Below are 27,831 nucleotides of genomic sequence, written 5' to 3' on the forward strand. Positions count from 1 at the left end.
ATCATAGAAAAGATGTGCTGGCATTGGAGAAGGTCCAGAGGAGGATCACAAGGAAGATTCCAGGAATGAATGGATTATCATACGAGAAACGTTTGATGGCTCTGGGACTGTACTTGTTGGAATTCAGAAGGATAAGGGCGGATGTCATTGAAACCTTTCGAATGTTGAAAGGCCTAGAGAGAGTAGACGTGGGAAGGATATTTCCTATGGAGGGACAAGAGGGCACAGCCTCAAGGTAGAGGGGCGTCCTTTCAAAACAGAGATGCGGAGAAATGTATTTGTGGAATTTGTTGTCACATGCAGCTGTGAAGACCAGGTCGTTGGGTGCATTTAAGGCAAAAGTTAATATGTTTTTGATTGGACATGGCATGAAAGGTTACGGGAAGAAGACCGGGAACTGAGTTTGAGGAGCAGAAGAAAAAAGGATGAGTCATGATTGAATGGCGGAGCAGACTCGATGGGCCAGATGGCCTAATTCTGCTCTTATGTCGTACGGTCTTATTATCGTCAATCTCATCCGGACTTTCTCCTGTGGTCGAACATTATTTCTTCGATATAGGTCACTAAACTGCTCACAATACCCAAAATGCGGTATAACAAATGCCTTATAAATTCTCACCATTACAGGGACACAGAAACTGAAATTTTGGAACCAGGTCTCAAACAAGAGAAAGCTTCCCTTTAAAAAAAAGTAATAATGGTTTCAATAGCATAGCTCCAGCCCTTTTACGTCTCGCTAAACTCTATTTATTTTATTTCCATTATATTCTCCGGGTAGCTATTTGTAATGTCACGCAGTGCATTAATCAATTAACTTCCACAATTTTTGAAATGAAGACTCTGACTTTCTTACATTATTTATCCCAATAATTCATTTCATTAGCTGCATCAGCGTCCAATATCCCTGTTGCGTGTAATTCTGTTCACTTGCTTATGTTTTAATATTATGTTCCAGTAAATACAATTCTTGGACAACATATCGCCATTACATCATATCTAGTTCAATTTAGATACGGTTATCATTGCTTAGTTCTCTACCAGGAATGTTATAAACACATAGATTAACTACGAAATTACTCTTGGATTGTTGAACTAATGATTTGATCGGATTGATATCATGTTGTCATCTTCTGCGTGCTTAGTCCGGGGCTGCACTCGCTTTACACTTCGGGCTGTGTGGCCCAGCACAACTCTATGCCATATTCAAGTTGCTGACGACACCGTTATCCTAGGCCGAATCAAATGTGGTGATGAACCAAACATATAGGAGGGAGATTGAAAATCTGGCGGAGTGGTACCAAACCAACTTTCTCTTACTCAATGTCAGCATGACCAACTGGCTGATTATAGAATTCAGGAATAGGAAACCGGAGGTCCGTCAGTCAGTCCTCATCGGGCGATCGGGGTGGAGAGAGTTGGCAACTTTAAATTCCCAGTTGTTGGTATTTCAGGGGGCCTGTCCTGCTGAACAAAACTGCAATTACGAAGAAAGCACGGCAGCGCCCTCTTCTTCCTTAGGAATTTGGGGAGATTCGGCATGGCATCTAAAATTTTGACAGACTTTGATAGCCATGTGGTGAAAGGCATATTGACTGGCTGCATCGCAGCCTACTTGGAAACACCAATGCCCTTGAACGGAAAACCTTTTAAAAAAGCAGCGGATACGGCCCAGTGCATGACGCGTAAAGCCCTCCCAACCAAAGAGAATATCTACAGAAAACTGAGCCGCAGGAAGGCAACATCCATCATCAGGCGCCCTTATCACCCAGAACATGATCGCTTCCCGCTGTTTCCATCATGAAGAGGGTACAGGAGTCTTAGGACTCACACCACTGTGCTCAGGGACAGCTACAGCACCTTCAACGATCAAGCTCAAGTACCAGAGGTGATAACTTCCCTCAACTTCATTTGCCCCATCATTGAAATCTTCGCTCAACCATTCACTCGCTTTCAAGGACTCTTTATTGCATGTCCTTCATACAGTATTTATTGCGCATTCATGTATTATTATTTTTTTTCTTTTGTATTTTAAGTTTGTTCTCTTCTGCACTCTGGCTCAACGGGTTTTATTGATCTTGTTGTAATTATTCTACAGATTTATTCAATATGACTATGAGGAAATATTTCTCAGTGTTGTATATGGTGACCTATGTGTACTTTGATAATAAATTTACTTTGAACTTTGAGCTTTTCTGTCACAGTCTGAATTAAACCACAACACATGGAACAGTCTGCCCAAAAGCCACGTATGAGACTTAGAACGAATTATAAAATCAAGTCCCTTTGGCTTAGTACGTCCATGCGGAGGTCCTGCTCCAACATTCCCTTTTTCTGAGTCCACCTGCTCTATTAACAAATTTGCGAGCCCATGTGTACATTTCTCATGATTGTAAGACTATTAGTCGCAGAACTGATGTCTAGTATTATGTATTCTGGGTACAGAGTGTGGGTTTACTCAAGCTTTTACGACATATTTACCGTGTCTATGGCCTGTTTTTTTTTACCGTGCCCATGGCCTGATCTCCATCAAGTTACAGTTTTGCTTGCACTGTCGTAACCATATGTTATAATTATGTGTTTTTTTTGTCAGTTTTTTAGTCTTGGTCTGTCTTGTGTTTCTGTGATATCACACTGGAGGAACATTGTATCATTTCTTAATGCATGCATTACTAAATGACAATAAAAGAAGACTGCATGTCCTCATAATCTAATATTACCAAAAGTTATTTAAGAGAGTCATTGTTATTTAAGAGATGAATTTTCAGTTGTACCTTGGAACACATAGCTGAATTCTCAAGGGTAAAGCTATGGCTTTATTTTAAGTGAAGGTATTTTTTAGCCAACCATTGGGGCATTTTAGTTAGAGTCCTCTGTTACTAATCATGAACCATAATTATTGTATTACTGTACCGCACTCCTTAACGTACTTGGTGAAAATTTTAAAAAGGTTTAGACGCATTTTAATAATACAGAACTTACCTGGTGAAATCCACTTGAATCCTTATTCGAAGAGTTTGATGACTTTATACGTGTTTCAGGTACACATGGACCATTCGTATTACATATCGTGGGGGCGGAAGAATTATGCGACGTTAAGAGCATGAAGTCACTCATAGTTGGATCTGAACAGACTTCATAACGAAATGGTTTCGAGACAACCTCCCCTTGATACACTTCCAAATAATTGTGTTGTATTTGTAGATTCGTGCTAGCTTTTTGAACCGCATGAAACGACTCTGCCCTCGAGAATTTTGACCCTTTCCAACAAAGGTTATTCTCAATCCTATCTTTCTGCACTTTAATGCCAAGGATTATAATAGCCACAAAGAAAACCAAGGAGGCTGAGCCAAATGCGATAATCAAATAAAACTTCAAATCATATTGCCACCGCCCAGGGATTTGAAATCTGCCGGGAATGGATGGTTTGTCTGCATAATCGTCTTGTACTAATACATTGATAGTGACAGTAGATGAAAGAGATGGAGTTCCATTGTCCTTTACCACAACTGCAATTGATTGTTTGGAGGGATCTCTACGCAGAAAACGACGGATGGTCCAAATTTCTCCTGTTTCGTGAGCCACGGTAAAAAGGCTCTTATCTGTGGGCAGCTGAAGTTGATAGAAAAGTTGCGCATTTTGGCCAGAATCGGCATCAGTGGCTGTCACTTTTGCCACTAAATAACCAGAATCTGCAGACCTCGGTATTGTCTCTTCAGTTACAGAATCTTTATTTGGCAGAGGTGACGCGATCAGAGGAGCATTGTCATTTTGGTCGATGATGATCACTTTAACAGTAACGTTATTACAGAGAGGAGGAATTCCCTCATCCCTTACCTGAACATGGATTTGAATTTGTTTCAGTTCTTCAAAATCAAAAGATCTTTCAGCAAATATCACACCACTTGCAGCGTTCAATGAGACGAAATTTGACGTAGGCAAACCTTGCACCAACTTATCCAAAATAGAAAATGTCATTTGACTATTTTTATTGGAATCTGGATCGACGGCCGACACGGAACCAATTGAAACTCCCACAGCATTATTTTCTCTGACATACATTGTGAAGGAATTCTGAGTGAAACGTGGAGCATTATCATTTATGTCTGTGACAAGAACATGGACAGTCTTGCTGGACGACAGTGGAGGGGAGCCTGCATCGGTGCATGTAATGGTAATGTTGTACTCTGGCACACTTTCACGGTCTAAGTCGCCGTGCGTGACTAACGTGTAGAAACTACTTAAGGAGGTGTTAAGCTTAAATGGAATAGCGTCGTTGATTTGGCAAAGAATATCTGCCGGATTTCTAGAATCTCGGTCTGAAACTTTGAGAAAAGCTATCGCAGAATCCGTGCTAATATTCTCAGGAACAGTGCTCGACATAGTCTTTATCATTATTTCAGGACTATTATCATTAACATCTTTAACCATTATCACAATCTTACAATATGCTAACAATGGATGCGGGCCTCTATCTTTGGCCTGCACTGTAATCTGATAAATTTGGATTTCTTCAAAATCCACGTTACCAGTTACTGTAATGTCTCCGGTTGAGGAATCCAAGCTAAATACCTTCCGCACTTTTTCTGGAGTGTCATTATTGAAAGAATATTCTATTTTACCGTTTAATCCTTCATCCAAATCCACCGCAGTTACTTTCGCTATTAATGTATTATGGAGGATATTTTCAGTAATTGAAATTTCTTGCACGTTCTGTTCACAAACTGGGGCATTATCATTCATATCAACAACAGTAATTTTAATTTGACTGGTCCCAGTCTTCTGGGGATGCCCTTCATCAAACGCGGTAAGTATTAACTGATAAGTGGCTTGCTGCTCTCTGTCCAGCGATTTCTCCAACATCAGTTCTAGGTTGCCACTGTCTTCGCCACCTGGTTGAAATTTCAAACCAAAGTGCCCGTTGGGGTTCAGTTGGTAAGACCGAACACCGTTGGTTCCCGCGTCCCGGACTTGCGCGCTCGGGAGAGGGAATGACGTTCCTACAACAGTCATTTCGGAGATTTCAAGATTTAACTCACTTCTCGGGAAAACCGGTTCATTGTCATTTACATCGAGAATCTCAATTTCTACACCATGTAGCGTTAGCGGATTTTCCAGCACAACCTCCAGTATCAATACGCACGTGAGGCTTTGTTCGCAGAGCTGCTCGCGGTCTATCTTTTCCTTTATGAAGGGAGATCCTGTGTTTATGTTCACATCGATATATTGCGTTTTGCTCTCGGACAATATCTGTAATTTTCGCTCCGTTAGAAATTTTGCATCTATTCCGAGATCTGCGGAAATATCTCCGACAAAGGCTCCAATATCCAGTTCTTCGGGGATTGAGTAGTGGATTTTCTTACAGATTAAATCCGAAACAGATACGAGCAACAGATACAAAAACTGCCATTGTCTTAATTGATTGTACATTAAGCTTGCCATTGCGGAACAAACTATCGAAATATAAATACCTTAATATTACGGCGAAAACTGCATTTTTCCATAAAATAGTTTGCAGCACAAGTATTGTATATTTTTAGTACGATAACCACAGAAAATCTTCCGAGTCTTTGCGTCCTTCTTTCAAATGCGGATGAAGGCACTGCCGGAAAGGCTGCTGTATGTTCTTTCCACACTGCACAGTACATGGAGTTGGGGGAGGGTTGCTGGATCGCTAGCCACATATTAAAATCTCATTGGTAGACAGCGACACAAAGAGACTGGGCCAATAATAACAGGAAACTATCTTAAAGCAATGGTGCCTCTACTGAACATCAGAAGAATTGCGTTCTTCATTTTCTGTTGTGCAACTTCAATTAGTTCTCCTACATTATTTTCTGAAATACTATTATTATTTTTCAGTGGTGAATATTTGTCCTGTGACCTTTTTAGTTTATTAGTGTTCATTGCGTGCAAGTTTTTTCTTTCCTTTTGTTTTGTTTTCGTATTTCCATTCTCTTTTCGAACAAATGTGCAGCAGTACGTAAGTGACAAAGAGGTCATCATAACATTCGTAGGATAACCAGATTTGGTCAAATCAGAAAAGTAGGTAATGGGACAATACATTGAACAGATACAGAAGCACTAAAAACAGGAGAACGAATCTATCATTTATTTCAATAGACTTGCTCCAACTTTCAACGTATCCAATTCAGCACCGTGTTCTACTTGTATTTATAACCGTGGATCCATACATTAGTAAGAATTGATTCTTGCATGGATATATTTTATCTCTTTTCCACTGATGACTACAATAAAAAGATCCCAACGTTCATAAAAGCCTGGGTGAAAACATTTCTTCTGATCTCAGTTTTAATTGACATGCTCAGAATCTTCGTCTACATTCTGCACCTATTGACAATCTGTCGGTTTTAATGTAAGTTATTTAATCCCATAACTAAAGGACCATTGAATTGATGCGTCTTATAACGAAGTCACTAATAGTGGAATTCTTCCAAACAATCTTTCGAATTGTTTGCAAGCTGGGAAATCCACTGCTTCCTTAATGGAACCTGACTGAAGTGCGAAAAATGATATTGATCAGCTACTTGATATTCAGATGTGATCTCCGGCAATATCTATGTAGTGTGTAATTTGGAAATATAATTTGCCTTAGCAGTGATGAATTAAGCAGATACGTTTACTTTTCAGAAACTCTTCCATCAGTCAAATTACTGGAGGCTCTCATCAGTGTCCTCTTTCTCCGATCTTGAAAGGTTTGCAAAAGGAAAGCATGACCAAGTATTCTTTACGTGATGTACGCAAGTGTACTCAATTACCAATGTTTAGACTATTTATAGAAAATGGAATATCCTATCAGGAGACGAACCTCCTTCAAATTCCTTCAGCCCCTGATACCAATAACATATTGATTGTACAATGATAGCTTGAAGCTGTTGGTGATAGTAGGACTTTGAGAAAGAACTTCGCCCCACACCACCTGCTCTTAAGGGTGAGGAATGCATCGATTTGATTGTCGTCTGAGCCACACTGCGCCAAATTTCTTTGTTATTGTAAATGTGAGACATCACTCAATCTCATCAAGAACCTATATGGACTCCTTTACTAAGTGACTGGATTCTATTCAAGTGTGTTGATTTTGCAACTTTACTACATTGAGAACGGGAATGTATTTTTCGCTCTCAATTTCTCTGGACTCGGAGATGTATCAAGGTAATTGATTACACTAGAGCTACGAACTTGTTGGATTGTCCGTGTTTTCTCTAAAGATTAGTATTTAAAAACGGCGGAGCCTGGAAATGAAGAAAAACAACTGAATGGTGAAAACTCTCAACATGACGGAATATATGAATTTACAGGAAACAGAATGGACCTTTCTTGTCAAATACCCTTTGTCGGACGAAGATTGGAAGGATTTTCATTTTGCACCTTTATTTACTTTTCTCTTATCATGGATGCTGTCTGACCTCCTGAGATTATTTTGGATTTTCTTTTCCTATTGAGTACATTGACTGATTCTGCAGGATAGCCATTTCCTAATCTGCCATAAGCATGATCAGACAGTAATAATGACTGAAACCGGCTCTTTGGTATAACAGGTCAATGGCAACCAGAGCATCCTCCTTCTGGTCCCAGCTACCCGCATTCAGCCAATAACCCAACAAGACTTTTTCCTCTATTGCCTAGAATTCATGTGAGGAAGAAGCTAAAATCAGATAAGACACAGGAGCAGGATTAAGTCATTCGGGCCATCCAGTCTGCTCCACCATTCCATCAGCTGGCTTATTATCTCTCCCAACCCCATACTCCTCTTCTTCCCGTAACTTTCGACATCCTTACTAATCAAGAACCTTATCAACCATCGCTGTAAGTATAGGCAATTACTTATCTACACGGCCGGGTGTGGCAAGAACTCCTTAGATTCGATTCTCTCTGGTTAAAGAAATTCCTCCTCCAACTCTCTCTATTCTGAGGCTGTTTCCTCTGGTCTTGAACTCCTCCAGAATAGGAAAAATCCTCTATATATGCACCCCATCTGGGCGTTTCACAGTTAAATATGTTTAAATGGGACATCTCCCCTCCAGCACCCCCAATCCCAGGTTCTTCAAAATTCCAGAGAGTATAGGTCCAGAGCCATGAAACTCTCCTCACACATTAAACCTTCCATTCCAGGAAACATTTTCATAAATATTTTATGCCTCCTCTCCAATGCCAACACGACTTTTCTTAGATAAGGGGCCCAAATGTGCTCGCAATACTCCAAGTGTAGTCTTACTAATGCGTTATAAAGACAAATAAGCTATTTACACAATAAGACCTACCTCTCCACCTATCTTCCTATCGTCCGTAGACCTCCAAACATCCATCAATTCTGTCATCGAAATCATTGACATATAAAATGACAAGATGTGTTCCCAACACTGCTTTGTGGAACACAGCTAATTACCGACAACCTACCAGAGAAGTACCCCTTATTCCCACTCTTTGCTTCCTGCCCGTCAGCCAATCTTCTATTCATGCTGGTGTCTATCCTGCAATACCATACATTCCTATTTTATTCTGCAAGCTCATGCGTGGCACCTCCACAAAGGCCTTTTGAAAATCCAAGCAAACAGTATCTCCTGTTTCGCCTTTGTCTATCCTGTTTGTTATTTCCTCAAAGAGTTCCATAGTTTTATTGAAGCAAGATTTCACCTTAAGGAAACCATACTGTGTTTGGCCTGTTTTATTACGCGGCTTCAAGTACCTGAAATCTCATCCTTAATAACGATCTCCCGCATCTCCACTACTGAAACAGGCTATCTAGCCCATAATTCCCTTTATGCTACTTCCCTGCCTTCTTAAAGAGTGGAGTGACATTTGAAAGTTTCAAGTCCTCCGAAGCCATTACAGAATCTAGCAATTCTTTGAAAATCATTACTATTACCTCCACAATCTCTTCAGCTACATCTCTCGAAGGGCCGAATGGCCTACTCCTGCACCTGTTGTCTATTGTCTATTGTCTAACACTAGTCTGTGGTCCATCTCGACCAGAGACTTATCTCCCTCCACACCTTTCAGCTTCCTTCTATTTCGCAATGGCAACTTACGCTCACTTCTGCTCCCTGACACTCTAGATCGTCTTGCATACTGTTACTGTCTTCCATAGTGAAGACTACCGCAAAGTGCTTCATAAGTTCGTCCGCTATTTATTCGTGCTCCCCCACCCCTCCAGTTGGTACTTCAGCACCGTCATTTTACAGCGGCCCGTTTTCTACTCTTGTCTATTTTTTTTTAAATCTTTATAAACCTGGGAAAAAAACATTTCGTATCCTCTTATATGCTATTGGCTACGTTCATACTTCATTTTTCTCTTTCTGCCGATTTATTTCCTGCTGTTGCTTATTAATAGTTTCCCAGTCCTCCAACTTCTTACTAACTGTGCTATATTATATACTTTGTCACTTGCTTTTATGCTGTCTTTGAGTTCACTTGTCAGCCACGTTTGCGTCATCCTACTGAAGAATAATTGTTTATCGTTGTGATGTATTTCTCCTATGCCTTCTGATTTGCTTCCAGCCCTTGCTGTTCTGCTGTCATTCCTGCAATTGTCCCCTTCCAGTCAACTTTGGCCAGTTGCACACTCATGCTTCTGTAATTCTTTTTCCAACACTGTAATACTGACATATCTGACCTTAGCTTATACCTCTTAAAATGCAGGGTAAATTTTATCGTACTATGATCACTGCCTCCTAAGGGTTCCTTTACCTTAATTGCAGAAGAAAATCTGGTACACTGCACAGCACCCAGTCCAGAACTGACTTTCCCCTGGTTGACTCAACAACAACCTACTTTAAAAAGGCTCTCGTTGCCATCCTACAAATTACCTCTCTTGGGATCTAGATCCAAAGAGATGTTTCTAATCTACCTGCATATTGAAAATCCTTTTGTATTACAATGTATCATCATTACAGTGGAGTAAAAACAACTATAAAAGCATGAGCGAACAGTTGTACTATGTTGATTGGAAGGAGATACTAGCAGGTATGACGATCACTTTGGAAGACAAAGTATTCTAAAAGGATAATAATGGAGGTTAAAATTTGATAAGTGCTTCTGACAATTGAAGTCAACAACATCTACAACACATGGCTAACAATGGGTGTTAAAGATAGTATAAAGGCAAAACAGAGGGCATAAAACATAGCAGAAGTTAGTGGGAAGCTAGAAGACTAGGAAGATTGTTTTAAAAAATCAAAAAGGATACCAAAAGATTTATTTCAAATATATTAAGAGTAAATAAAAGAGGAGAGTGGATAAAAGAGGCCCGCTGGAACATAACTCTGGAGAAGTAGTAATGGAATACGAATAAATGGCGGAGGAACTCAGTAAGTGTTTTACGTTAGTCCTCACTGTGGAAAACACCACAATATGACAGAAATTGAAGAGTGTTAGGGGGCCGAGGTGATGGCAGTTGTTATAAATAAAGAGGAGATGCTTGGAAAGCTGAAAGTTTCGAAGATAGAAAAAGTCGTCTGGACAAGATGGACTATACACCAGGCTCTGAACGAGGTAGCCGAAAATATTATGGAGACATTATTGGTGATCTTTCAATATTCACCTGTTTCTGGATTTTTTTCTGGAGGGTTGGAAAATTGCAATGTCACTCCACTCTTTAAGAAGAGAGGTTACAGCAGAAAGGAAATTTTAGGCCGTTAACCTGACTTCAGTGAGTGGAAAGATGTTATACAGAAACATAGGAAACCTACAGCACAATACAGGCCCTTCAGCCCACAAAGCTGTGCCGAACATATCATTACCTGAAAAATTACCTAAGGTTACCTATAGCCCTCTATTTTTCTGAGCTCCAGGAATCTCTTAATAGACCCTATCATATCCACCTCTACAACCGTCGCCGGCATCCCATTCCACGCACTCACCAATCTCTGCGTAAAAAAAAAACTTACCCCGATGTCTTCTCTGTACCTACTTCCAAGCACCTTAAAACTGTGCTCTCTCGTGCTAGCCATTTCATGCCTGGGAAAAGCCTTTGACTATGCTCACGATCAATGCCTCTCATCAGCTCATACCCTTATGTTGGAGTCCATTATTATGGATGAGGATTCAAGCTACTTGGTGGCACATAATAAAACATACCGATCTTCCTTCAGGAGAAAATATGCTCGAGAAATCTGTTAGAATTCTTTAAGGAAGTAACAGGTAAAATAAAAAACAGTAAATGTTGTTGACATGGATTTTCAGAAGCACTTAGTCAAATTGCCGCACACGAGGCTGCTAAGCAAGGTAGGAACCCATGGTATTACGGGAAAACTAGTTGCAGGGATAAAAAAAATGGGTGACTGGCAAGAGGCAAAGACTAAAAATAAAGGGGAACTTTTTTGGTTGGTTGCTGTTGATTTGTAATCCGCAGGAGATGATGTTCCTTCCCCTTTTCCCCACGCTATATGTGAATGATTTAACTGACGGATTTGATTACTTTGTGACCAGTTTGCTGGCGATAACAAGATAGATGTAGGAGCAGGTAGTGTTAAGGAAGCATGAAGTCTTCAGAAGGACTCAGACAAATGAAAAGAGCAGGAGAAGATGTGGCAGATGGAATATAGTGCAGGGAACGGTATGGTCATGCATTTTGGTAAAAGGAATACATGGGTAGACTATTTGCTAAAGAAGGAGAAAGTTCAAAATTAGAGGTGCAAATGGACTTGGGAAGGTGCGAGGAGGCCGGGAGGCTTCGTCGCAGCATTCCATAAAGATTAACTTGGAAATTGAGTCGGTGTTGTCACATACCCCGTGACGGGTTAAAGAACCAACAAAAATGGAAAACAGCTACAGTCTGGTATTGGTGTTAACATAAGCTATTTTTATTAGTAACTACATAATACAGTCATATACAACGGGATAAATCAAACAGGTTAGCAGTGTTACGTGTACATATGTGTGCAAATATAACTCCCAAACTATTGAGCTTCGGGGAAACAAGGCTTAGAGTCTTGAGATGGTAAAGTATGGAAGTTCATTTCAGTTCGTGGTATTCAGTTGTGCAGTGATGGAGAGAGATATTTGTAATCCAGGGTAAATATCGACAGAAGGCAATTACGTCGATATTCCACAGATTCCACGACAGCAATACAAAATAACAATAGTAGTAGGTTTTATCTCCGAAGTTGTTCCATTCCACACACGAAGTATCACCAACAGTGACCTTCAACGAATATCCTTTCAACACAAGTGGTACCACACCCGAATTCAGCTGCAGGTCATTCCAAAGTGGTGGCCACAGGATACTCAAACAGAATCCACATATGGATTATCACCAACAGTAGCTTAGCACGAAGGGGACCCTCTTCAAGGTAACTAAACCCAAACACACAACGTGATAGCCACTTATCCAGTTCCACCACATACGAAATAACTCCAACAGTGATTTGCCACAGGGATGCCTTTCTTCAGTGAAATGCCACGCCCACACAAGGGTAAAACACAAGTGGGATTCACAAAGGTACTCCCCTCACTAGAGAACCCACTTCTGTGGATTAACTACGTGACAGTCACACCTTTGTATTCGAATGGAACTCAAACTCACATTCACGGGCTACAGAGGAGAGAGTCCAAACAGTGACCTCTTTGTCACTAGGTTTCTTCTGTTTCAAACCTTCCTCTCCCCTGTTCTCTTCCTTTAAAGTCACCGAATGTGACCACAAAGTAGGATACAGTCTTCTGTGGGTGAGTTATCAACCCAGGCGAGGGTTGCAACACGAATAACTTCCCAACGGTCACACCTTTTCCACACTGCGAGAGCCACTGATCGATCCTCCTGATCGATCCTTCAAAAAAAAAACATCTTTCTGTGGGCACAATAAAACTCATCCAGTGTCCAAAACCATGCGTCCCTGTCTGTCTACCAGCTGACCTTCCATTTATCTCACCATGCTGAACACCAGCTGTCCATCAAGTAGTTCCACCCTTCTCTCTCTGTAGGAACACAGAAGCTGGCAGTGTACTTACAAAAGTGTAAAGACGCCGCAGAGAAACCATAACACCATCTCAAAGCAGTCTTCGCCTCTCTCTCTCTTAATAACAAGGTGCTTGTGTTGATCAACTCTCTCTCTCTCTTTAAAGGTATATTCCATAAAAAATGACCCCTAGTGGTACATACCAGTGTTCAGGAAGCAAATGCAATGTGAGATAAACAGATCTTTTGGCATATCTAATCTGTGCCGAACCCTTGATCTGCCCATCAGTCCACACCCAGAGCGTAGCTCTCCATGCCCCTCCCATCCATACGCCTATCCAAATTTCTCTTAAATGTTGAAATCGAACCTGCGTTCAGTACTTTCGCTGGCAGCTCGTTCCACACTCTCACCACTCTGAGTGAAGAAATCCCCCTCATGTTCCCTTTAAATATTTCACCTTTCTCCCAGATCTTCAGTTTCTAGTCTTTCCCAAGCACAATGGAAAAAGCCTGCTTGCACTTAGTCTATCGATACCCTCATAATGTTGTATGCCACTATGAAATCTACCCCTCCCCCTATTCTCCTTGGCTCAGGAGATTAAATGCCTAAACAATTCGACCACTAACGTATAATCCTTTCCCATCCTTGTCAATTTTCTCTGCACTCTTTCAAACTTATTGACATCTTTCCTGTAGGCAGGTTACCAAATCTGTGCACAATACTCCAAAGTCGGACTCACCAACGTCTTATAAAATTTCGATGTAACGTGCTAACTCCTGTATTCAAAACATTGATTTATGAAGGCCAATGTGTCAAGAGAATTCCTAACGACGCTATCTACCTGCGACTCCACGTTTAAGTCATTTTGGATCTGCATTCCCAGGTCTCCCTGTTCTACCGCACCCCTCAGTGCCCTGATGCTCACTATGTAAGTACTACCTTGGTTTGCACTCCCAGAGTGCAACACCTCACATTTTTTCTGCATTAAAATTCCTCTACAATATTTTTCAGCCCATGTTTCCATCGGGTCCGGATCCCGCTGTAATCTTTGACTGCATTTCTTTCTGTCAGATACGACCCCAATCTTTGGTATTATCTGGAAATCCAGTTTACAGCATTATCATCCAGATCGTTGATATAGCTGACAAGCAACAACATAACCAGCACTGATACCTACGACACACCATTAGTTGCATAACTCCTCCTGAGCAGCAACCATCCGCTATCATTATGTGGTTTCTCCTGCGAAGCAAATGTCTCATGCTATTGACTATCTCAGCTTGAATGCCAAGCGACTAAACATTCTTGACCACCCTGCCACACGGAAGCTTGCCAAACATGCCAAGGGCCTTGTAGAGAACTTCCACTCTCCTGCTTTCATCAGGTTTATTGGTTTTTCCTCTGAACCTCCATAATATTGGTGAGACACGACCTATTACATACAAAGCGACTTTGACGATCCATAATCACTCACTATCGAAATATATATACCCTGTAGTTAAAATACGTTCCAAGTTACCAACTACTGTCGTGAGGTTCGCGAGTTTATAATATAGATGACCTAACAGCCCGCCTTGTTCTTAGACCCTGCCTAAACAATGGAACAACCTTAGCTGTCATCCAATCTTCGGCAAACTCACCTGTGGCTGAGCTCGGTTTATGTATCTCTGCTAGCGTCCGTGCATTTTCTGCACTAACCTCTCACAGAGCCCTGGGGTTTTATTCACTCTAACTTGTCTCAATACATTAAATACCTCCTCTCTGTAATCGGTTTAGGGTCCATGATCCCACATGCTGTGCCTCAATTCTTTGGACTTTGTCCCACTCCCTAGTAAATACAGATACAAAAAAAAAGAACATTTAAGATCTCCCCCATCTCCTATGGTGCCATGCATAGATGACCACATGGTTATCCAGAAGACCAATTTTGTGCTTTTCTCTCCTAATATATTTATAGATTGTTCTTCAACTTGTCTGTTAGAGCAACCTTTTGCTTTCTTTATTACTCCTACTTCCTTCTTCAGTGTTCTCTTGCCTTTCTTATAATGCTCAAGAACATCGTTTGGTACTTCCTGCCCATTCCTGCTAGGCACCTCCTTTTTTGTTTTGATGTGTGCCTCAATATCTCTCGAAAACCAGGGCTTCCTAAACCTGCTATCCTCTTCCTTTATTCTGATAGGAACATACAAATTCTTAACCCTCAAAATTTCACTTTTGAAATCCTCCCACTTCCCAGTTACATATTTGCTAGAAAAAAAAACGTGTCCCAATCCACACTTGTCAGATCTTTTTTGTTATCTTCAGAATTAGCCCTTCTGCAATTTAGAATCTCAAATTGAGGCCCAGACCTATACTTATCTATAATTATCATAAATCTAATCGCATTTCGATCAGCAGATGCAAAGTCTTCCCCTACAGAAGCTTCTATCGCCTGCCGTATCTCTTTCCCTAGCATGAGATCTGGCATTGCAATCTTTCTGGATGGGACCTCTATCCATTAAGGAAAATTTCCCGAACACATTTGACATACTCTTTCCCTTCTTGACCGCTTAGATTAAGATTGTTCTAGTCAATATATGGAAAGTTAAAATTAGCAGCTACCACAAGCTCTATGAACTTTCTAGAAATTTGCTCCTCTTAATCCACAGACAGTTGGGTTATCTATATGGTAATCTCATTAACTTGGCCAGGCCTTTCTTATTCCCCAGTTATGAGTCCTTTAGAGAGGACTGGAAGGGTGCAATGCTAAGGCTTTATAGGGCATTGTCCAGACCTCACTTGGAGTATTGTAGGCAGCTGTTGGGCCCCTTATCGAAGAAAAAATGTACTGCTATTATGAAGTTTCCAGAGAATATTCATGAGGATGATCCCAGGAATCAAAGGGTTAATTTGTGCGCAGTGTTTGGTGGCGCTGGGCCTTTACTCGCTGAAGGTTAGAAGAATGTGTGCATGGGGACGAGGGGAGATTTCATTGAAATCTTTGGAATATTGAGAGAGTGGACATGGAGAAGAAGTTTCGATTCGTGTGGTAGTCAGGGGCCAGATGGCATAGCCTCAGTATTAAAAGACGTTCCACTAGAACAGAGATTAGAATAAATTTCTTTAACCGTAGGAAGTGAATCTGTGGAATTCTTTGCCACAGATAGCTGTGGTGGCTAAGTCATTAGTTATGTTCAAAGATTCTTGATTAGTAGGGTGTGCAAGGTTGGGGGTAAGGCAGAAGTGGGGTTAGAAGGGATAATAAATCAGCCATGTTTGATTGACGGAGCATTCTCTATAGCCTGAATAGCCTAATGCTGCTCCGGTGATTTATGGGTTTATGGTCTATCCAAATGCATCTTTTAAATGTTGCAACTGTTTCCACCTTGATCATTTTCTCTGACTGATGATTTCCGATAGCCACTACCCTCTTGGTAACAAAAAATTAAAATTTCCTCTCAGTGCTCCTTTAAATATCTCACTTTTTATGTTGTATCTGTGACGTCTCGATGTGCATTGCACAACCCTGGAGGCGAGCCTAATACCATCCACATTAACTATCCCTGGTATCATTTCATAAGCTTCGATGTGATCATCTCACATTTTCCTATGCTCCAAGGAAAAGAGTTCCATGGTACCCTGTCTTTCCCTATAACTCGGCTCTCTTGTCCAGGCAGCATCTTAGTGAATCTGCTCTGTACATTCTTCGACTTGACATTGTACTTTCTATAACACATTGAATAATGCTGCACACACTATTCTAAGTCCTGTCTCGCCAACGATACAAGTAAATGCAACGTAATGTCCATACTTCTAAACTCGATGCGCTGAATGGTAAAAGCCAGCATACTAAATGCCTTCTTGTCACCCATTCTAATTGCATGGCCGCTTTCAGTGAATTGTGCACTAGGTCCTTATTTTCCACGACACTCACTAGTGTCACAGGTAACACTGCCTATGTGCTACCCTGGTCTGAATGTCCGAAAGTGCATCAGCGTACACCTATGTATGCTGAGATCCATTTGCCATTCCTCATGCTGTCTGTGATCAAGATCTATCTGCAGTTAAATGTACTTTGCTTCAGCATCAAGAAGACCTGAATATCTAGTATCACCACTTAACAAGCAGATAATGCCATGTACACTCACTTTAAAGTCATTTACAAGTTGTCATTATGTTGTACATAATATTTAATATAAATTACTATAATTGATTTGGTCCTGGGTATGACTCTAAACTGCAACCAGTAATGAGGCTCTGCTTGGGGACTTTCAGAGCTTTGGGGAAAGTGGATTTACCCCTTAGTTATTCATTGCTCCCAGGGCCGCTCTGACCTGGAACGGTAACACCTGCAAGGCTTCTGCTCAGGATAAGAGCGAAGGCGAACGGCAGATCCGGCAAATAATGTATGAGATCATGAAAAGGCAACGTAACTTCATTGGACATGTGATTAGAAAAGAGGAGTTAGAATGCACGGTAGTTATGGGAAAGATTGAAGGGAAGAAAGCAAGAGGAAGACAAAGACAAATGATGATGGAGACAGCAGCCAATGAACTGGAAATGAATACCAATGAATTGATCCACTTGACCCGAAAGAGGAATGTGTGGGCCATGACAGTCAAAGCTCAAGCTGGGCACGGCACCTAATGATGATAATGGTAATTGAACATTGCACATTTGAACGGAGACGTAAGGTAAAGGTTTACTCCTCGTGTAGATGAAGAATGTAAGTAACAAAGTTAATTCAATTCAATTCAAATCAAATCATTTGCATAGTAATGCAAATTAGAGTCCTGGGTACCCCACGGGCTACAGGTCAGTAGTAGAGAGTCGACTTTCAACCATAACACTCTGCTTCCTCTCATCAACCAAATTCTGAATCGATCTCATAAGCTCCCATTATATCCCTTGCGATTTAATCTTCCAGTTCAACCTGCCATAACGTACTTTGTCAGATGCCTTACTGGGCACAGACCTCAGAACAAGCGACGCAACAGACTTTGAACATCATAAAGCAGCGAGTTGTTTTGTTATGAAACGCTGTAAACGGGGACACCTCTTTTGCGCTTATTAGGGAGAGAGAGAGCCTGCGGTATGTCAAAGTACCGGGTGAACGAATAGTCTTGGGGTACTGCAAGTCTGTGTCTTTATTGATGCTTTGCTGCACGCTTGAATGCTCGGTGGGGGGAGCCGATGCTTTTTGCTGGTGGAGTTGCGGGGGGCGGGGGGCGGGGGGCGGGGACGGTCTTTGCTTTGCTGCTGCTTTTGCGTGGGAGAGGGTGCTTGGGTGATGTTTGAGGTTCTAAGATTTAACTGTCATTCAATCTTCGGGGTATACTCTGTTTTCGTGGATGTTTGCCAAGAAGAAGAATTTCAGGATCTATATTGCATACATTTTTCTGATATTAAATTACCTATTGACCTGTTGAAAATTCAGATGCACAAAATCTTCTACACTACTCTCATCTCTCATTTTGGTTAGCTCTTCGAGAAACTCCAAAAGATTCGTCAAACATGATCTTCCATGCACTAAATCATGTTGAGTATGCCTGATCAGGCCTTGATTATCCAACTGATCGTCGATCTTGCCGTTCGAACTCTCTGGAGTACCTTCCCTACACGAAATCGGGCTCGCAGCCTGTAGTTCCCTAGCCTGTCCTTGCGACCCTTCTTGAACAATGGAACAACATCAACTACCTTCTAGTCCCCTGTAACTTATCCGTGATGAATTAATTCCTGAAGGTAAGAAATTACAAAACATAGACAGGGTTTATAAACATTTCTGAAAATATTGCATATAATCCTGCTAAAGCATATGGTTGCCAAAAATAGCCGAGCAATGAGAAAATACATTAAACTTATTTGTGGAAATTGTATGGAAGCAGGCCTGTATATGCACGATCATTAAAGTTTTGGAAATACCGTATATGAGCTATATGTCTGAATATTCCGATTAAGCGGGAATATATTCCAAATTGGGACTTCAAAAATACTAGTTCTCCCATCACTGTAAACTTCATAGTAACATAATTTAAAGTGTGATTATTTTAAAACAATACTTGTACATGTGCATTGAGTCTAATTATGAGAAATTGAATTCAATTAAAATATTGTTTTCGAAACTCACGAGTATACATATTAGCTCAGCTAATAGAGTGCGAAATTCAAGGCAGAGCAACTCGTCTTCTGACGAGGCACATTGCAACGTTGTGCATGTTTAATGTATTCAGACCTAATCCCAAGTAACCCTAACCCTAACCCTAAATGCAACTTGTCTTATAGAGTAATAGAACACTACAGCACAGAAACAGACATTTCGGCCCAACAACTCAGTGCCCCTCCATGCCCCTGCCATCCATGTAATAATCCATACTTTTCTTAAATATTGCAACCGAGCCTACATCCATCACTTCCACTATCATTTCGTTCCACACTCACAGTACGCTCTGAGTGAAGATGTTCCTCCCTCAGGTACCCTTAAATATTTCACCATTCTCCCTTAAACTGTGGACTCTATTTGTAGTCTCACAAAAAATATCCGTGGAAAACGCCTGCTTGCATTTACCATATCTATACGCCTCATAAAGATTTAAACTTCTATCACATCACGCATAATTCTATCTCGATCCAGGGAGTAAAGTCGTCATTCAAACAGCCCTTCCCTATAATTCAAGTCCTCAAGTACTGCAAACGTCTTTCTAACGCTGTTCTTTACTATTTCAGACTTATTGATATCTTTCTTGTAGATCGGTGACCAGATCTGCTTACAATACAATACTCCACATTTGGCTTCACCAATGTCTTATTCAACTTCAACATAACAATGCAACTCCTGTACTCAATACTTTGATATATGAATGTCTATGTACCAACTATTCCTTTTATGAACCTGTCTCCCTGGAACGCAGCTTTGGAATTATGGATCTGTACTCCCAGATCCCTCTGCTCTACCACAGCCAACCGTTCACTGTTCACCTTGTACCCTGTTTCGTCTTCCCAGCTGTCTGCATTAAGTTGCTGCTGCTACTGTATTTACATCCCATTTTCCAACTGGTGCAGTCCATACTGCAAACTTGGATAGCCTTCCTTGTTGTCCACTGTCTTTTCAATCTAAGAGTCATTCTCAAATTTTCTGATTCAAGTCACCACATTATTGATATAGATGATAAAGAACAATGCACCCAGCAGCGATCCCTGCAGTACACCACCAATTACAGGCCTCTAGTCAGAAAAAAACAACCATCTAATACTACTGTTAGTCTTCTCCCTCGAAGCCAATGTCGAATCGAATGTACTACCTCATCCTGAATACCAAGAGACTGACCAACCTCTCATGCGGGAATTGGTCAAAGACCTTGCTATCATCCATGAAGGTCACATCGGTCGCCCTTCTTCATCAGCTTTCTTGGCAATTCAGCGTCGACAACCCGGTCAGAAAGGTTAGACACGACCTACCAGGCACAAAGCATTGTTGACGATTCCTAATCGGTCATTGTCTATCAAAATACTTCCATATCCGGTCCCTTAGAATCCCTTCCAATGATTTACCAACAACCAATGCCAGGTTCACTGGCCTATAATTCCCTGCCTTATTCAAAGAGACTTCCTTAAACAAAGAAACAACATTAGCTATCCTCCAATCCTCCAGCATCTCACCGGTCGCTACGGATGTTTTAAATATCTCTGCCAGGGCCCTGCAATTTCTGCATCAGCCTCTCACAAGATCTGAGGGAATGACTTGTCAGAACCTGAGGAAATAATCCTCACTAACTTGGCACAAGACAGCAAAAATCCCCTCCACTGCAATCTATATACGTTTTATGACCTTACAGCTGCGTTGCCTCATTTCTATTGATTGTGTGTCGATATCCTAATTAACTACAGGTGCAATAAGTCATTTTATAAAATTCCCTATCTCTTTCCGCTCCATGCATAGATTACCTTTCTGATCTTCCAAAGGACTAATTTTGTCCCTTGCTATCTTTTTGCTCTTAAAGAAGCCCTTTAGAAGCTTTAGAAGCCCTTGGGATTCTCTTTCATCTCGTCTGCCAGTGCAAAACCGTGCCTTCTTTTACCTCTTCTAATTTTCTTCTTAACTGTTCTCTTGCATTTTTATACTCCTCAGTTGCGTCATTTGCTCATTGTCGTCTATACCTGCTTTGTACCTCTATATTCCTCTTAACGGGGCCACAATATCCCTCGAAAATCAACGTTCCCTAAGCTTGTTAGCCTCACCGTTTATTGCTGCAAGAACATGCAAACTCTGTACTCTCAATATTTCACTTTTGAAGGCTTATCACATACCAAACATACATTTGCCAGAAGCCAGCCAGTCCCAATCCACACGTTGTCAGATCCTTTCTGATGCCATTAAAAGTGCCCTTCTCCAAATGTGGATCTCAACCAGAGGACCAGACCTACCCTTCTCTATAACTATACGGAAACTAATGGTATTGTTATCACTAAATGCAATGTGTTCCCCGACACAAACGTCTGTCATCCACCCTCTCTCATTCCTTAATAGGAGACCTAGTATTGCACTGTCTCTCATTGGGACCTCTCTGCGCTGATTTAAGGAAAAATTCTGAACAAAATTGACAAATTCCTGATGAAGGATCTCGGACCGAAACGTCGACTGTTCACTCTTTTCCATAGATACGCGTTGCTCCAGCACTTTGTGTGAGCTGCTTTGGATTTCCAGCATCTGCCGATTTTCTTGTGTCTATCCCATCTAGCCTTTCTTACAGTATGGGAGACCCAGTGAATATGTGGAATTCCTACAAAGACTTCACATTCAGCACATTCAGTTCCCCTTCAACACTCTCTTCGCATCCTTCTGGACTCATTTCCAGGTCTTTTCCGCATTTCTTCAAATTATGGAGTTTTATGGCCAGCATTGCCTTGACTTATCATTTAATACTTTCTGATCTATATACTGTCCTATACTGCCCATCCTCCGTTTGTTCTACAGCTTGTGCAATATCTGATAAGAAGTGATCGACCTCAAACGTCATGAAATTTTCTTCCACCAAATATAATCCGATTTGATGAGTCTTTCCCTGTTTTTGTTTTGCATAAACGATCGAAGATCATGGAAGTATTACATCTGCTTTAATTAGAAAATTGTCAATGCTTAGATAGACGAGTAACCTTGTAATTTGCATTTTAGACATTGGCACTTTTATTAATATATCATGACGTCAAACTTTCGGCCTTTAGAATTGGCAGAATTATTTATAATCTTGAACACTGCAAAGCAGAACAAGTTCTTAATTAAACTGAAGACGAGAGTTTCGATCAGACAGTTAAGGGCTTTAGCTGTAACATTCAGATCAGCAAGGTATTGTACTTAGTTGTGAAGCATTCTTTGTTGAGATTATCTGAATAAGTAAAAAAAATTGCATGTAGATATGGAATGAGATCATTGTCCTTTATTACAAATAATACGGAATCTCATTATGTCAACACCTCGGTCTTATTAAGTGAATCAGGATTGGTTTCCTTACTGATGAAAAACATACTTTCATACAGAGCTATAAAAGTTCACTACATTGAAGATTTGATTGCCTTATGAGGAGCATTGGGGTTATGTTCGCCAAAGGTTTGAAGGATGAGGTTATTTCAATGAAATACAATATGGTGCGAAATCTTTTATTTTTGAGGGTGTTTTCCAGCTGTAAGACTTTTGATCACAGTGCCAGACTAAGGTGGCCTCTTTGACAATGATGGTACATTTCATTGGAAATTTTTGTCTTCTTTACCACAAATAGTTGGATACGCTAAAGGATTGTATAGACGCTTTAAATAAGTAGAGATTTGGTCTGCAAAAGAATTAAACATTGAATGGGTATGGTGCACGGATGAAATGATGCCAACGATCAGATCAGCCATGATATTGAGAGGTAGAGAAGTCTTTCGGGAACGTTTTACTTACTGGAATTAAAATTGATATAGATTGCTTATATCAATATTACATTGATATGCTGACACATTCCTAGTGCAATTACTGATTTGCAACATTATTGTCTTTTCTCAAAATAAACACTTCTAAATAGTTTAACTATAGAGTACTCACCTCGTGAAATTCGGTGGTCCCACGGCTGGAACTTTTAGAGGACTTCCCATTGACACAAAACCTAGTCTTCATATTAATTATTGGGGTGGCTTTACCGTCCAGGTTTAGAAATATGAAATCATTATTAGTTGCGCCTGGATGCACATCATGGAAAACCGATTGCAGTGGGTCGTTGCTTTCATAGCCCACTTTATAATTGGGTGGTACTTGAAGATTCATACTTGCTTTTTGACTTCCAATTGGAGAATTCCTCTTGGAATAGCGTGATGGATTCCAGCAACAGCTGTTAATTTCTATTCCACTTCTCTGCGCCTTAACGCAGAGGATTGCAATAGCCAAAAGTAAGATGAGTGACGTTGCCCCAAATGAAATAATTAAATATAACTTTACACCTGATTCCCATGCCCCGTAAGACGTCGCTTTGCTTATTTTAGATATATTTTCTGTCGTGGTGTCCTGCACTGTTACTTTGATGATAACTGTAGATGAAAGTGATGGTATTCCTTTGTCCCTGACTAAAACTGTAACGATTTGCCTGAACGAATCTCTAAGCAGCAACCGGCGAATTGTCCAAATTTCTCCTGTTTCAGGGGCTATGGTAAACAAACTGTTGTCAGTGGGCTGGAGAAGCTGATAGACAATTTGTGCGTTTTGTCCAGAATCTGCGTCTGTGGCTATCACCTTTGCGAGCAAGTAACCCGAATCTGCAGATTTTGGTATGGCCTCTTCCACTGCGGAATCTTTATTTGGTAAAGGAGAAAGGATTACAGGGGCATTGTCATTCTGATCCGTAATGACTATATTCACTGTTGCGTTACTACTGAGCGGCGGTGACCCAGCATCTTTTACTTGAACGTGGACCTGAAACTTTTTGACTTGTTCATAATCAAGTGACTGTTCCACATATATTTCACCAGTAGATGAATTGATTGAGACGATGTTTAAAATAGGAAATCCATTGATAAGCTCGTCCAAAATATAAAAACTCATTTGTGCGTTATGATTATAATCAGGGTCAGATGCTGATATAGAACCAATAGAAGCACCCTTAATATTGTTTTCCTCCACATACATGGTAAACTCGGGTTGCGTAAAGCGTGGTGCGTTGTCATTTATATCGGAGATCTCAACTTGAATGGTTTTACTGGTGTGGAGTCGAGGGACTCCTGCATCTGTGCATGTAATAGTAATGTTGAAGTCACTATTTTTCTCCCTATCTATGTCACTGGTGGTGGACACTGTGAAATAGCTACTAAAAGATCTATCCAGCTTAAAGGGAATATTATCTGTAACGTGACACGAAACCTTTCCATTCTGACCAGTGTCTGCGTCTGTCACTTTTAAAAGAATTGCTGCAGTCGATAGCGGTGCGTGTTCTCGGATTGGACTGAACGTGGAGGTTATTGTTATTTCAGGAGCGTTGTCGTTTACATCGGTAACTTTGATAATAACTTTACAGTACCCGGGCACGGCAAAAGGTCCGCCGTCTGTAGCTTTAATAGAAATAATATAATCTCGCGTTTCTTCAAAATCCAGGCTACCAATTACTCGTAGTTCTCCACTTTCAGAATCCACCGTGAATAGCTGTTTTACACTCTCGGGAGTATTGTCGCTGAAATAATATTTCACATCGCCATTCAGACCTTCGTCCAAATCAACAGCCTTAACTTTTAGGGTCAAAACACCAATCGGTGCATCTTCTGCAATGCTGATCTGATAAACATTTTGTTCGAAAACTGGCATGTTGTCATTCACATCAAGTACAGAGATAATAATGTTTGTAGTTCCGGTTCTTTGAGGAGTCCCTCCATCAATCGCCATCAGCGTTAGCCGGTGAATGGATTGTTGCTCTCGGTCCAGTGGTCGCTCAAGCACTAGTTCTGGCGTACTTATTTGCGCATTAGCTATTTCCCCGTCCAAAATGAAATGCTCACTGTGGCTGAGCTGATAGGCGCGCACACTGTTGGTGCCGGCATCTAGATCATGCGCATTCTGCAGCCTGAAGCGGGTTCCTGGAGACGTCATTTCTGAAATATTCAAGGCGTATTCCGGGGTATCAAAGACAGGCGAATTGTCATTTATATCATAAATTTCAACGTTAATCCCATAGAGTTTCAGCGGATTTTCCACTACCGCCTCTAATTTCATTAAACATTCGAGGGTTTGCTCGCAAAGCTCCTCCCTGTCTATTATCTTATTTACGACCAATATTCCTGTTTCCATATTCACATCCACGTATTTTGCTTTATGCTGAGAGACAATCCGAAAATTGCGAGCAGAAAGCTCTGCAACATCCAGCCTCAAATCTCGCGCAATGTTTCCAACAAAGGCGCCACGCTCTAGTTCCTCTGAAATGGAGTAGCGAAGATGCCCGCTAACTGATACCGACATGTATAGAAATACTCCACAAAATGCTCGCATTTTCCACAGTCGGGCGCTCATTAAATCCATTATTTCTGAGTTGGAATATTCAAAATACGATCCGACAAGACGGTATTATTTTAATTGAATAGCAATTTATAAAAGGCACGTTTGCTCATTACCTTGTTTTGGAAACAAACTGCTCAACGTCCAATTGTACTTCTTTTGTGATAGCCAGTTCTCGATACTAAACGGAAAGTTCCCCAAAAATCAGAAATCTACTCTAAGACGTACATGGTAGATGCAGCAATGAATTCAGTTTGTTCTCCAGTGCCGAACTGTCTTTTGTTTAATGGGCCTGGTGTTGGATCGCTTGCCACATTTCAGCGCCTTATTGGTAGACAGCGACACAAACAGACTGAAGCAATAACAACATAAAATGCTCTTAAAGCTTGCATATCCTCGCTGGACGCAATAGGGTGAGAAAGTGCTGAACCTTGTGCAACCTAAAGCATATAGCGAAGAAAGAAAGAACAGGAATGGTGCCGAGGGCACATAAAAACGAGGTGCTCATTTAGTAAAGGTGCAAAGCAAGACAACATGCAAATACGAGATATTCCGTAGAGTGATCGAATTTGCAGCATAAAAAAATCCATCGGATACAAACTTTGTGTTCCTGTCATATATAACTATGTTTACAGGTCTATAAGGTCGACTTTCAAGCTTTCCCCTTCCAGGAAAAAAGAGAATAAAGGCTAACTCGGTCTCTCAATATAATAGAAACTTTGATTCATGGTCAATATCCCGGATAATCTGCTCAGAAATCCCTCCAGTCCAATGGCATACTTCCTCCCGCGTGCTGACATAACTTGACAAAGTACTCCAAACGTAACCTGAGGAATTTTTGATAAAATTGCACTTAAATCTCCAAAGTTTTATATTCTGTGCCCGGGATATTTAAAACAAGAATTCTCTCTGCGTTCTGCACTTTATATTTGCGGATCATTAGCTTTTTTCAGAAAGATCCCTAAGTCTGGAATAAACTCTGTGATCGCTTCGTTCATGGGGCATGCCGTACCCATAGTACTGCTCACAAATTGCGACACCTCTTACTTTTCATTATTAACTTTCATGCTTACTGCTCTGCCCATCTCCTCAATTGATGAATGCCTTCATTTACCGTTTAACAATCTTCCAGCTGTCAACAATAGCACCAATTTTGTACCAATATGACGTAGCAGTAAGTGCGAGACTATTACAGCTAAAGGCGTTGGAATTCAATTCCGGCGTTCTCTGTAAGGAGTTTGTACGACCTCACCGTGAATGCATGGGGTTCTGTCGGATGCTTTGGTTTCCTCCATTAGTCCACAAACGCATCGGTTAGTAGGTTATTTGGACATTAGGCCCTAGCGAGGCACCAACTCTTTTTTTCTACCCCCCCCCCCAACCCCTTTCGTGAATCGGCCCGGACAGGCAGGAACAGCAGGGCTCTCACAGCTAACGGTGCGAGCTAACGGTTTAAAAAGGTCGTCTGTTTGGCGAGGTAAGTGGGTGAGTAGACTTATTTTTCCTGTTTCATTCCTGTAGAATTAGGTAGCATGCCTGCAGGATTACTGCTTTGTTCATGGTGTCAGATGTGGGAATCCTAGGAGACCTCCAGCCTCCCTGATGGCCACATCTGCGCCAGGTGCACCGAGTTACGGCTCCTCAGAGACCGTGTTAGGGATCTGCAGCTGCAGATTGATGACCTACTACTTATCAGGGAAAGTGAAGAGGTGATAGACAGGACCTACAGGGATGTAGTCATCCCTAGGCTACAGGGGTCAGAAAACTGGGTCACTGTCAAGAGAGGGAAAGGAGATGCCCGGATAGTGGAGAGTACACCTGTGGCTGTCCCCCTCAGCAACAAATATCTTGTTCTGGATACTGTTGTGGGGGATGACCTGACAGGGGACGCCCACGGTGACCGGGTCTCTGGCACTGAGCCTGGCACTGTTGTACAGGAGAGAAGAAGAGAGAAGAGAAATGCGGTAGTCGTAGGGAATTCCATAGTCAGTGGAACAGACAGGAGATTCTGTGAGCCTGACAGAGATACCTGCATGGTGTGTTGCCTCCCAGGTGCCAGGGTACGGGATGTCTCGGATCGGGTCCAGAATATTCTGAAGGGGGAGAGTGAGCAGCCATGTTGGTACCAATGACAGAGATAGGACAAAGGAGGAGGTCCTGAAGAGAGATTTCCAGGAGTTAGGAAGGAAGCTGAGAAGCAGGACCTCCAGGGTAGTAATCTCGGAATTGCTACCTGTGCCACGTGCTAGTGAGGGTAGTCGGATCAGGCAGATGAATGCGTGACTGAGAGACTGGTGTAGGGAGCAGGGCTTCAGATTCTTGGATAATTGGGATTTCTTCTGGGGGAAGTATGACCTATTCAAAAAGGACAGGTTACACCTGAACCCGAAGGGGACCAATATCCTGGCGGGGAAGTTTAATAGAGCTGTTAGGGAGGGT

The 27,831-nt window shown here is 41.3% G+C and overlaps 1 protein-coding gene across 2 annotated transcripts in view; it reads right to left on the reverse strand.

The window, feature by feature from the left end:
- LOC134349120 (protocadherin-10-like) overlaps window positions 1-27,831 on the reverse strand; it is a 167,378-nt gene that overhangs the window by 38,618 nt on the left and 100,929 nt on the right. The window contains exon 1 of one of the 2 annotated variants that reach the window (XM_063053009.1): window positions 2,980-5,621. The exons of the other annotated variant lie outside the window; for it this stretch is intronic. Coding sequence (XP_062909079.1) covers window positions 2,980-5,439 — 2,460 coding nt within the window. The 5' untranslated portion in view covers window positions 5,440-5,621. Of the gene's footprint in view, window positions 1-2,979; window positions 5,622-27,831 lie in introns of those variants that run through there. 2 annotated transcript variants of the gene reach the window in all.

Source organism: Mobula hypostoma, chromosome 7 (genome assembly GCF_963921235.1).
Source record: "Mobula hypostoma chromosome 7, sMobHyp1.1, whole genome shotgun sequence".
Lineage (NCBI taxonomy): Eukaryota > Metazoa > Chordata > Chondrichthyes > Myliobatiformes > Myliobatidae > Mobula > Mobula hypostoma.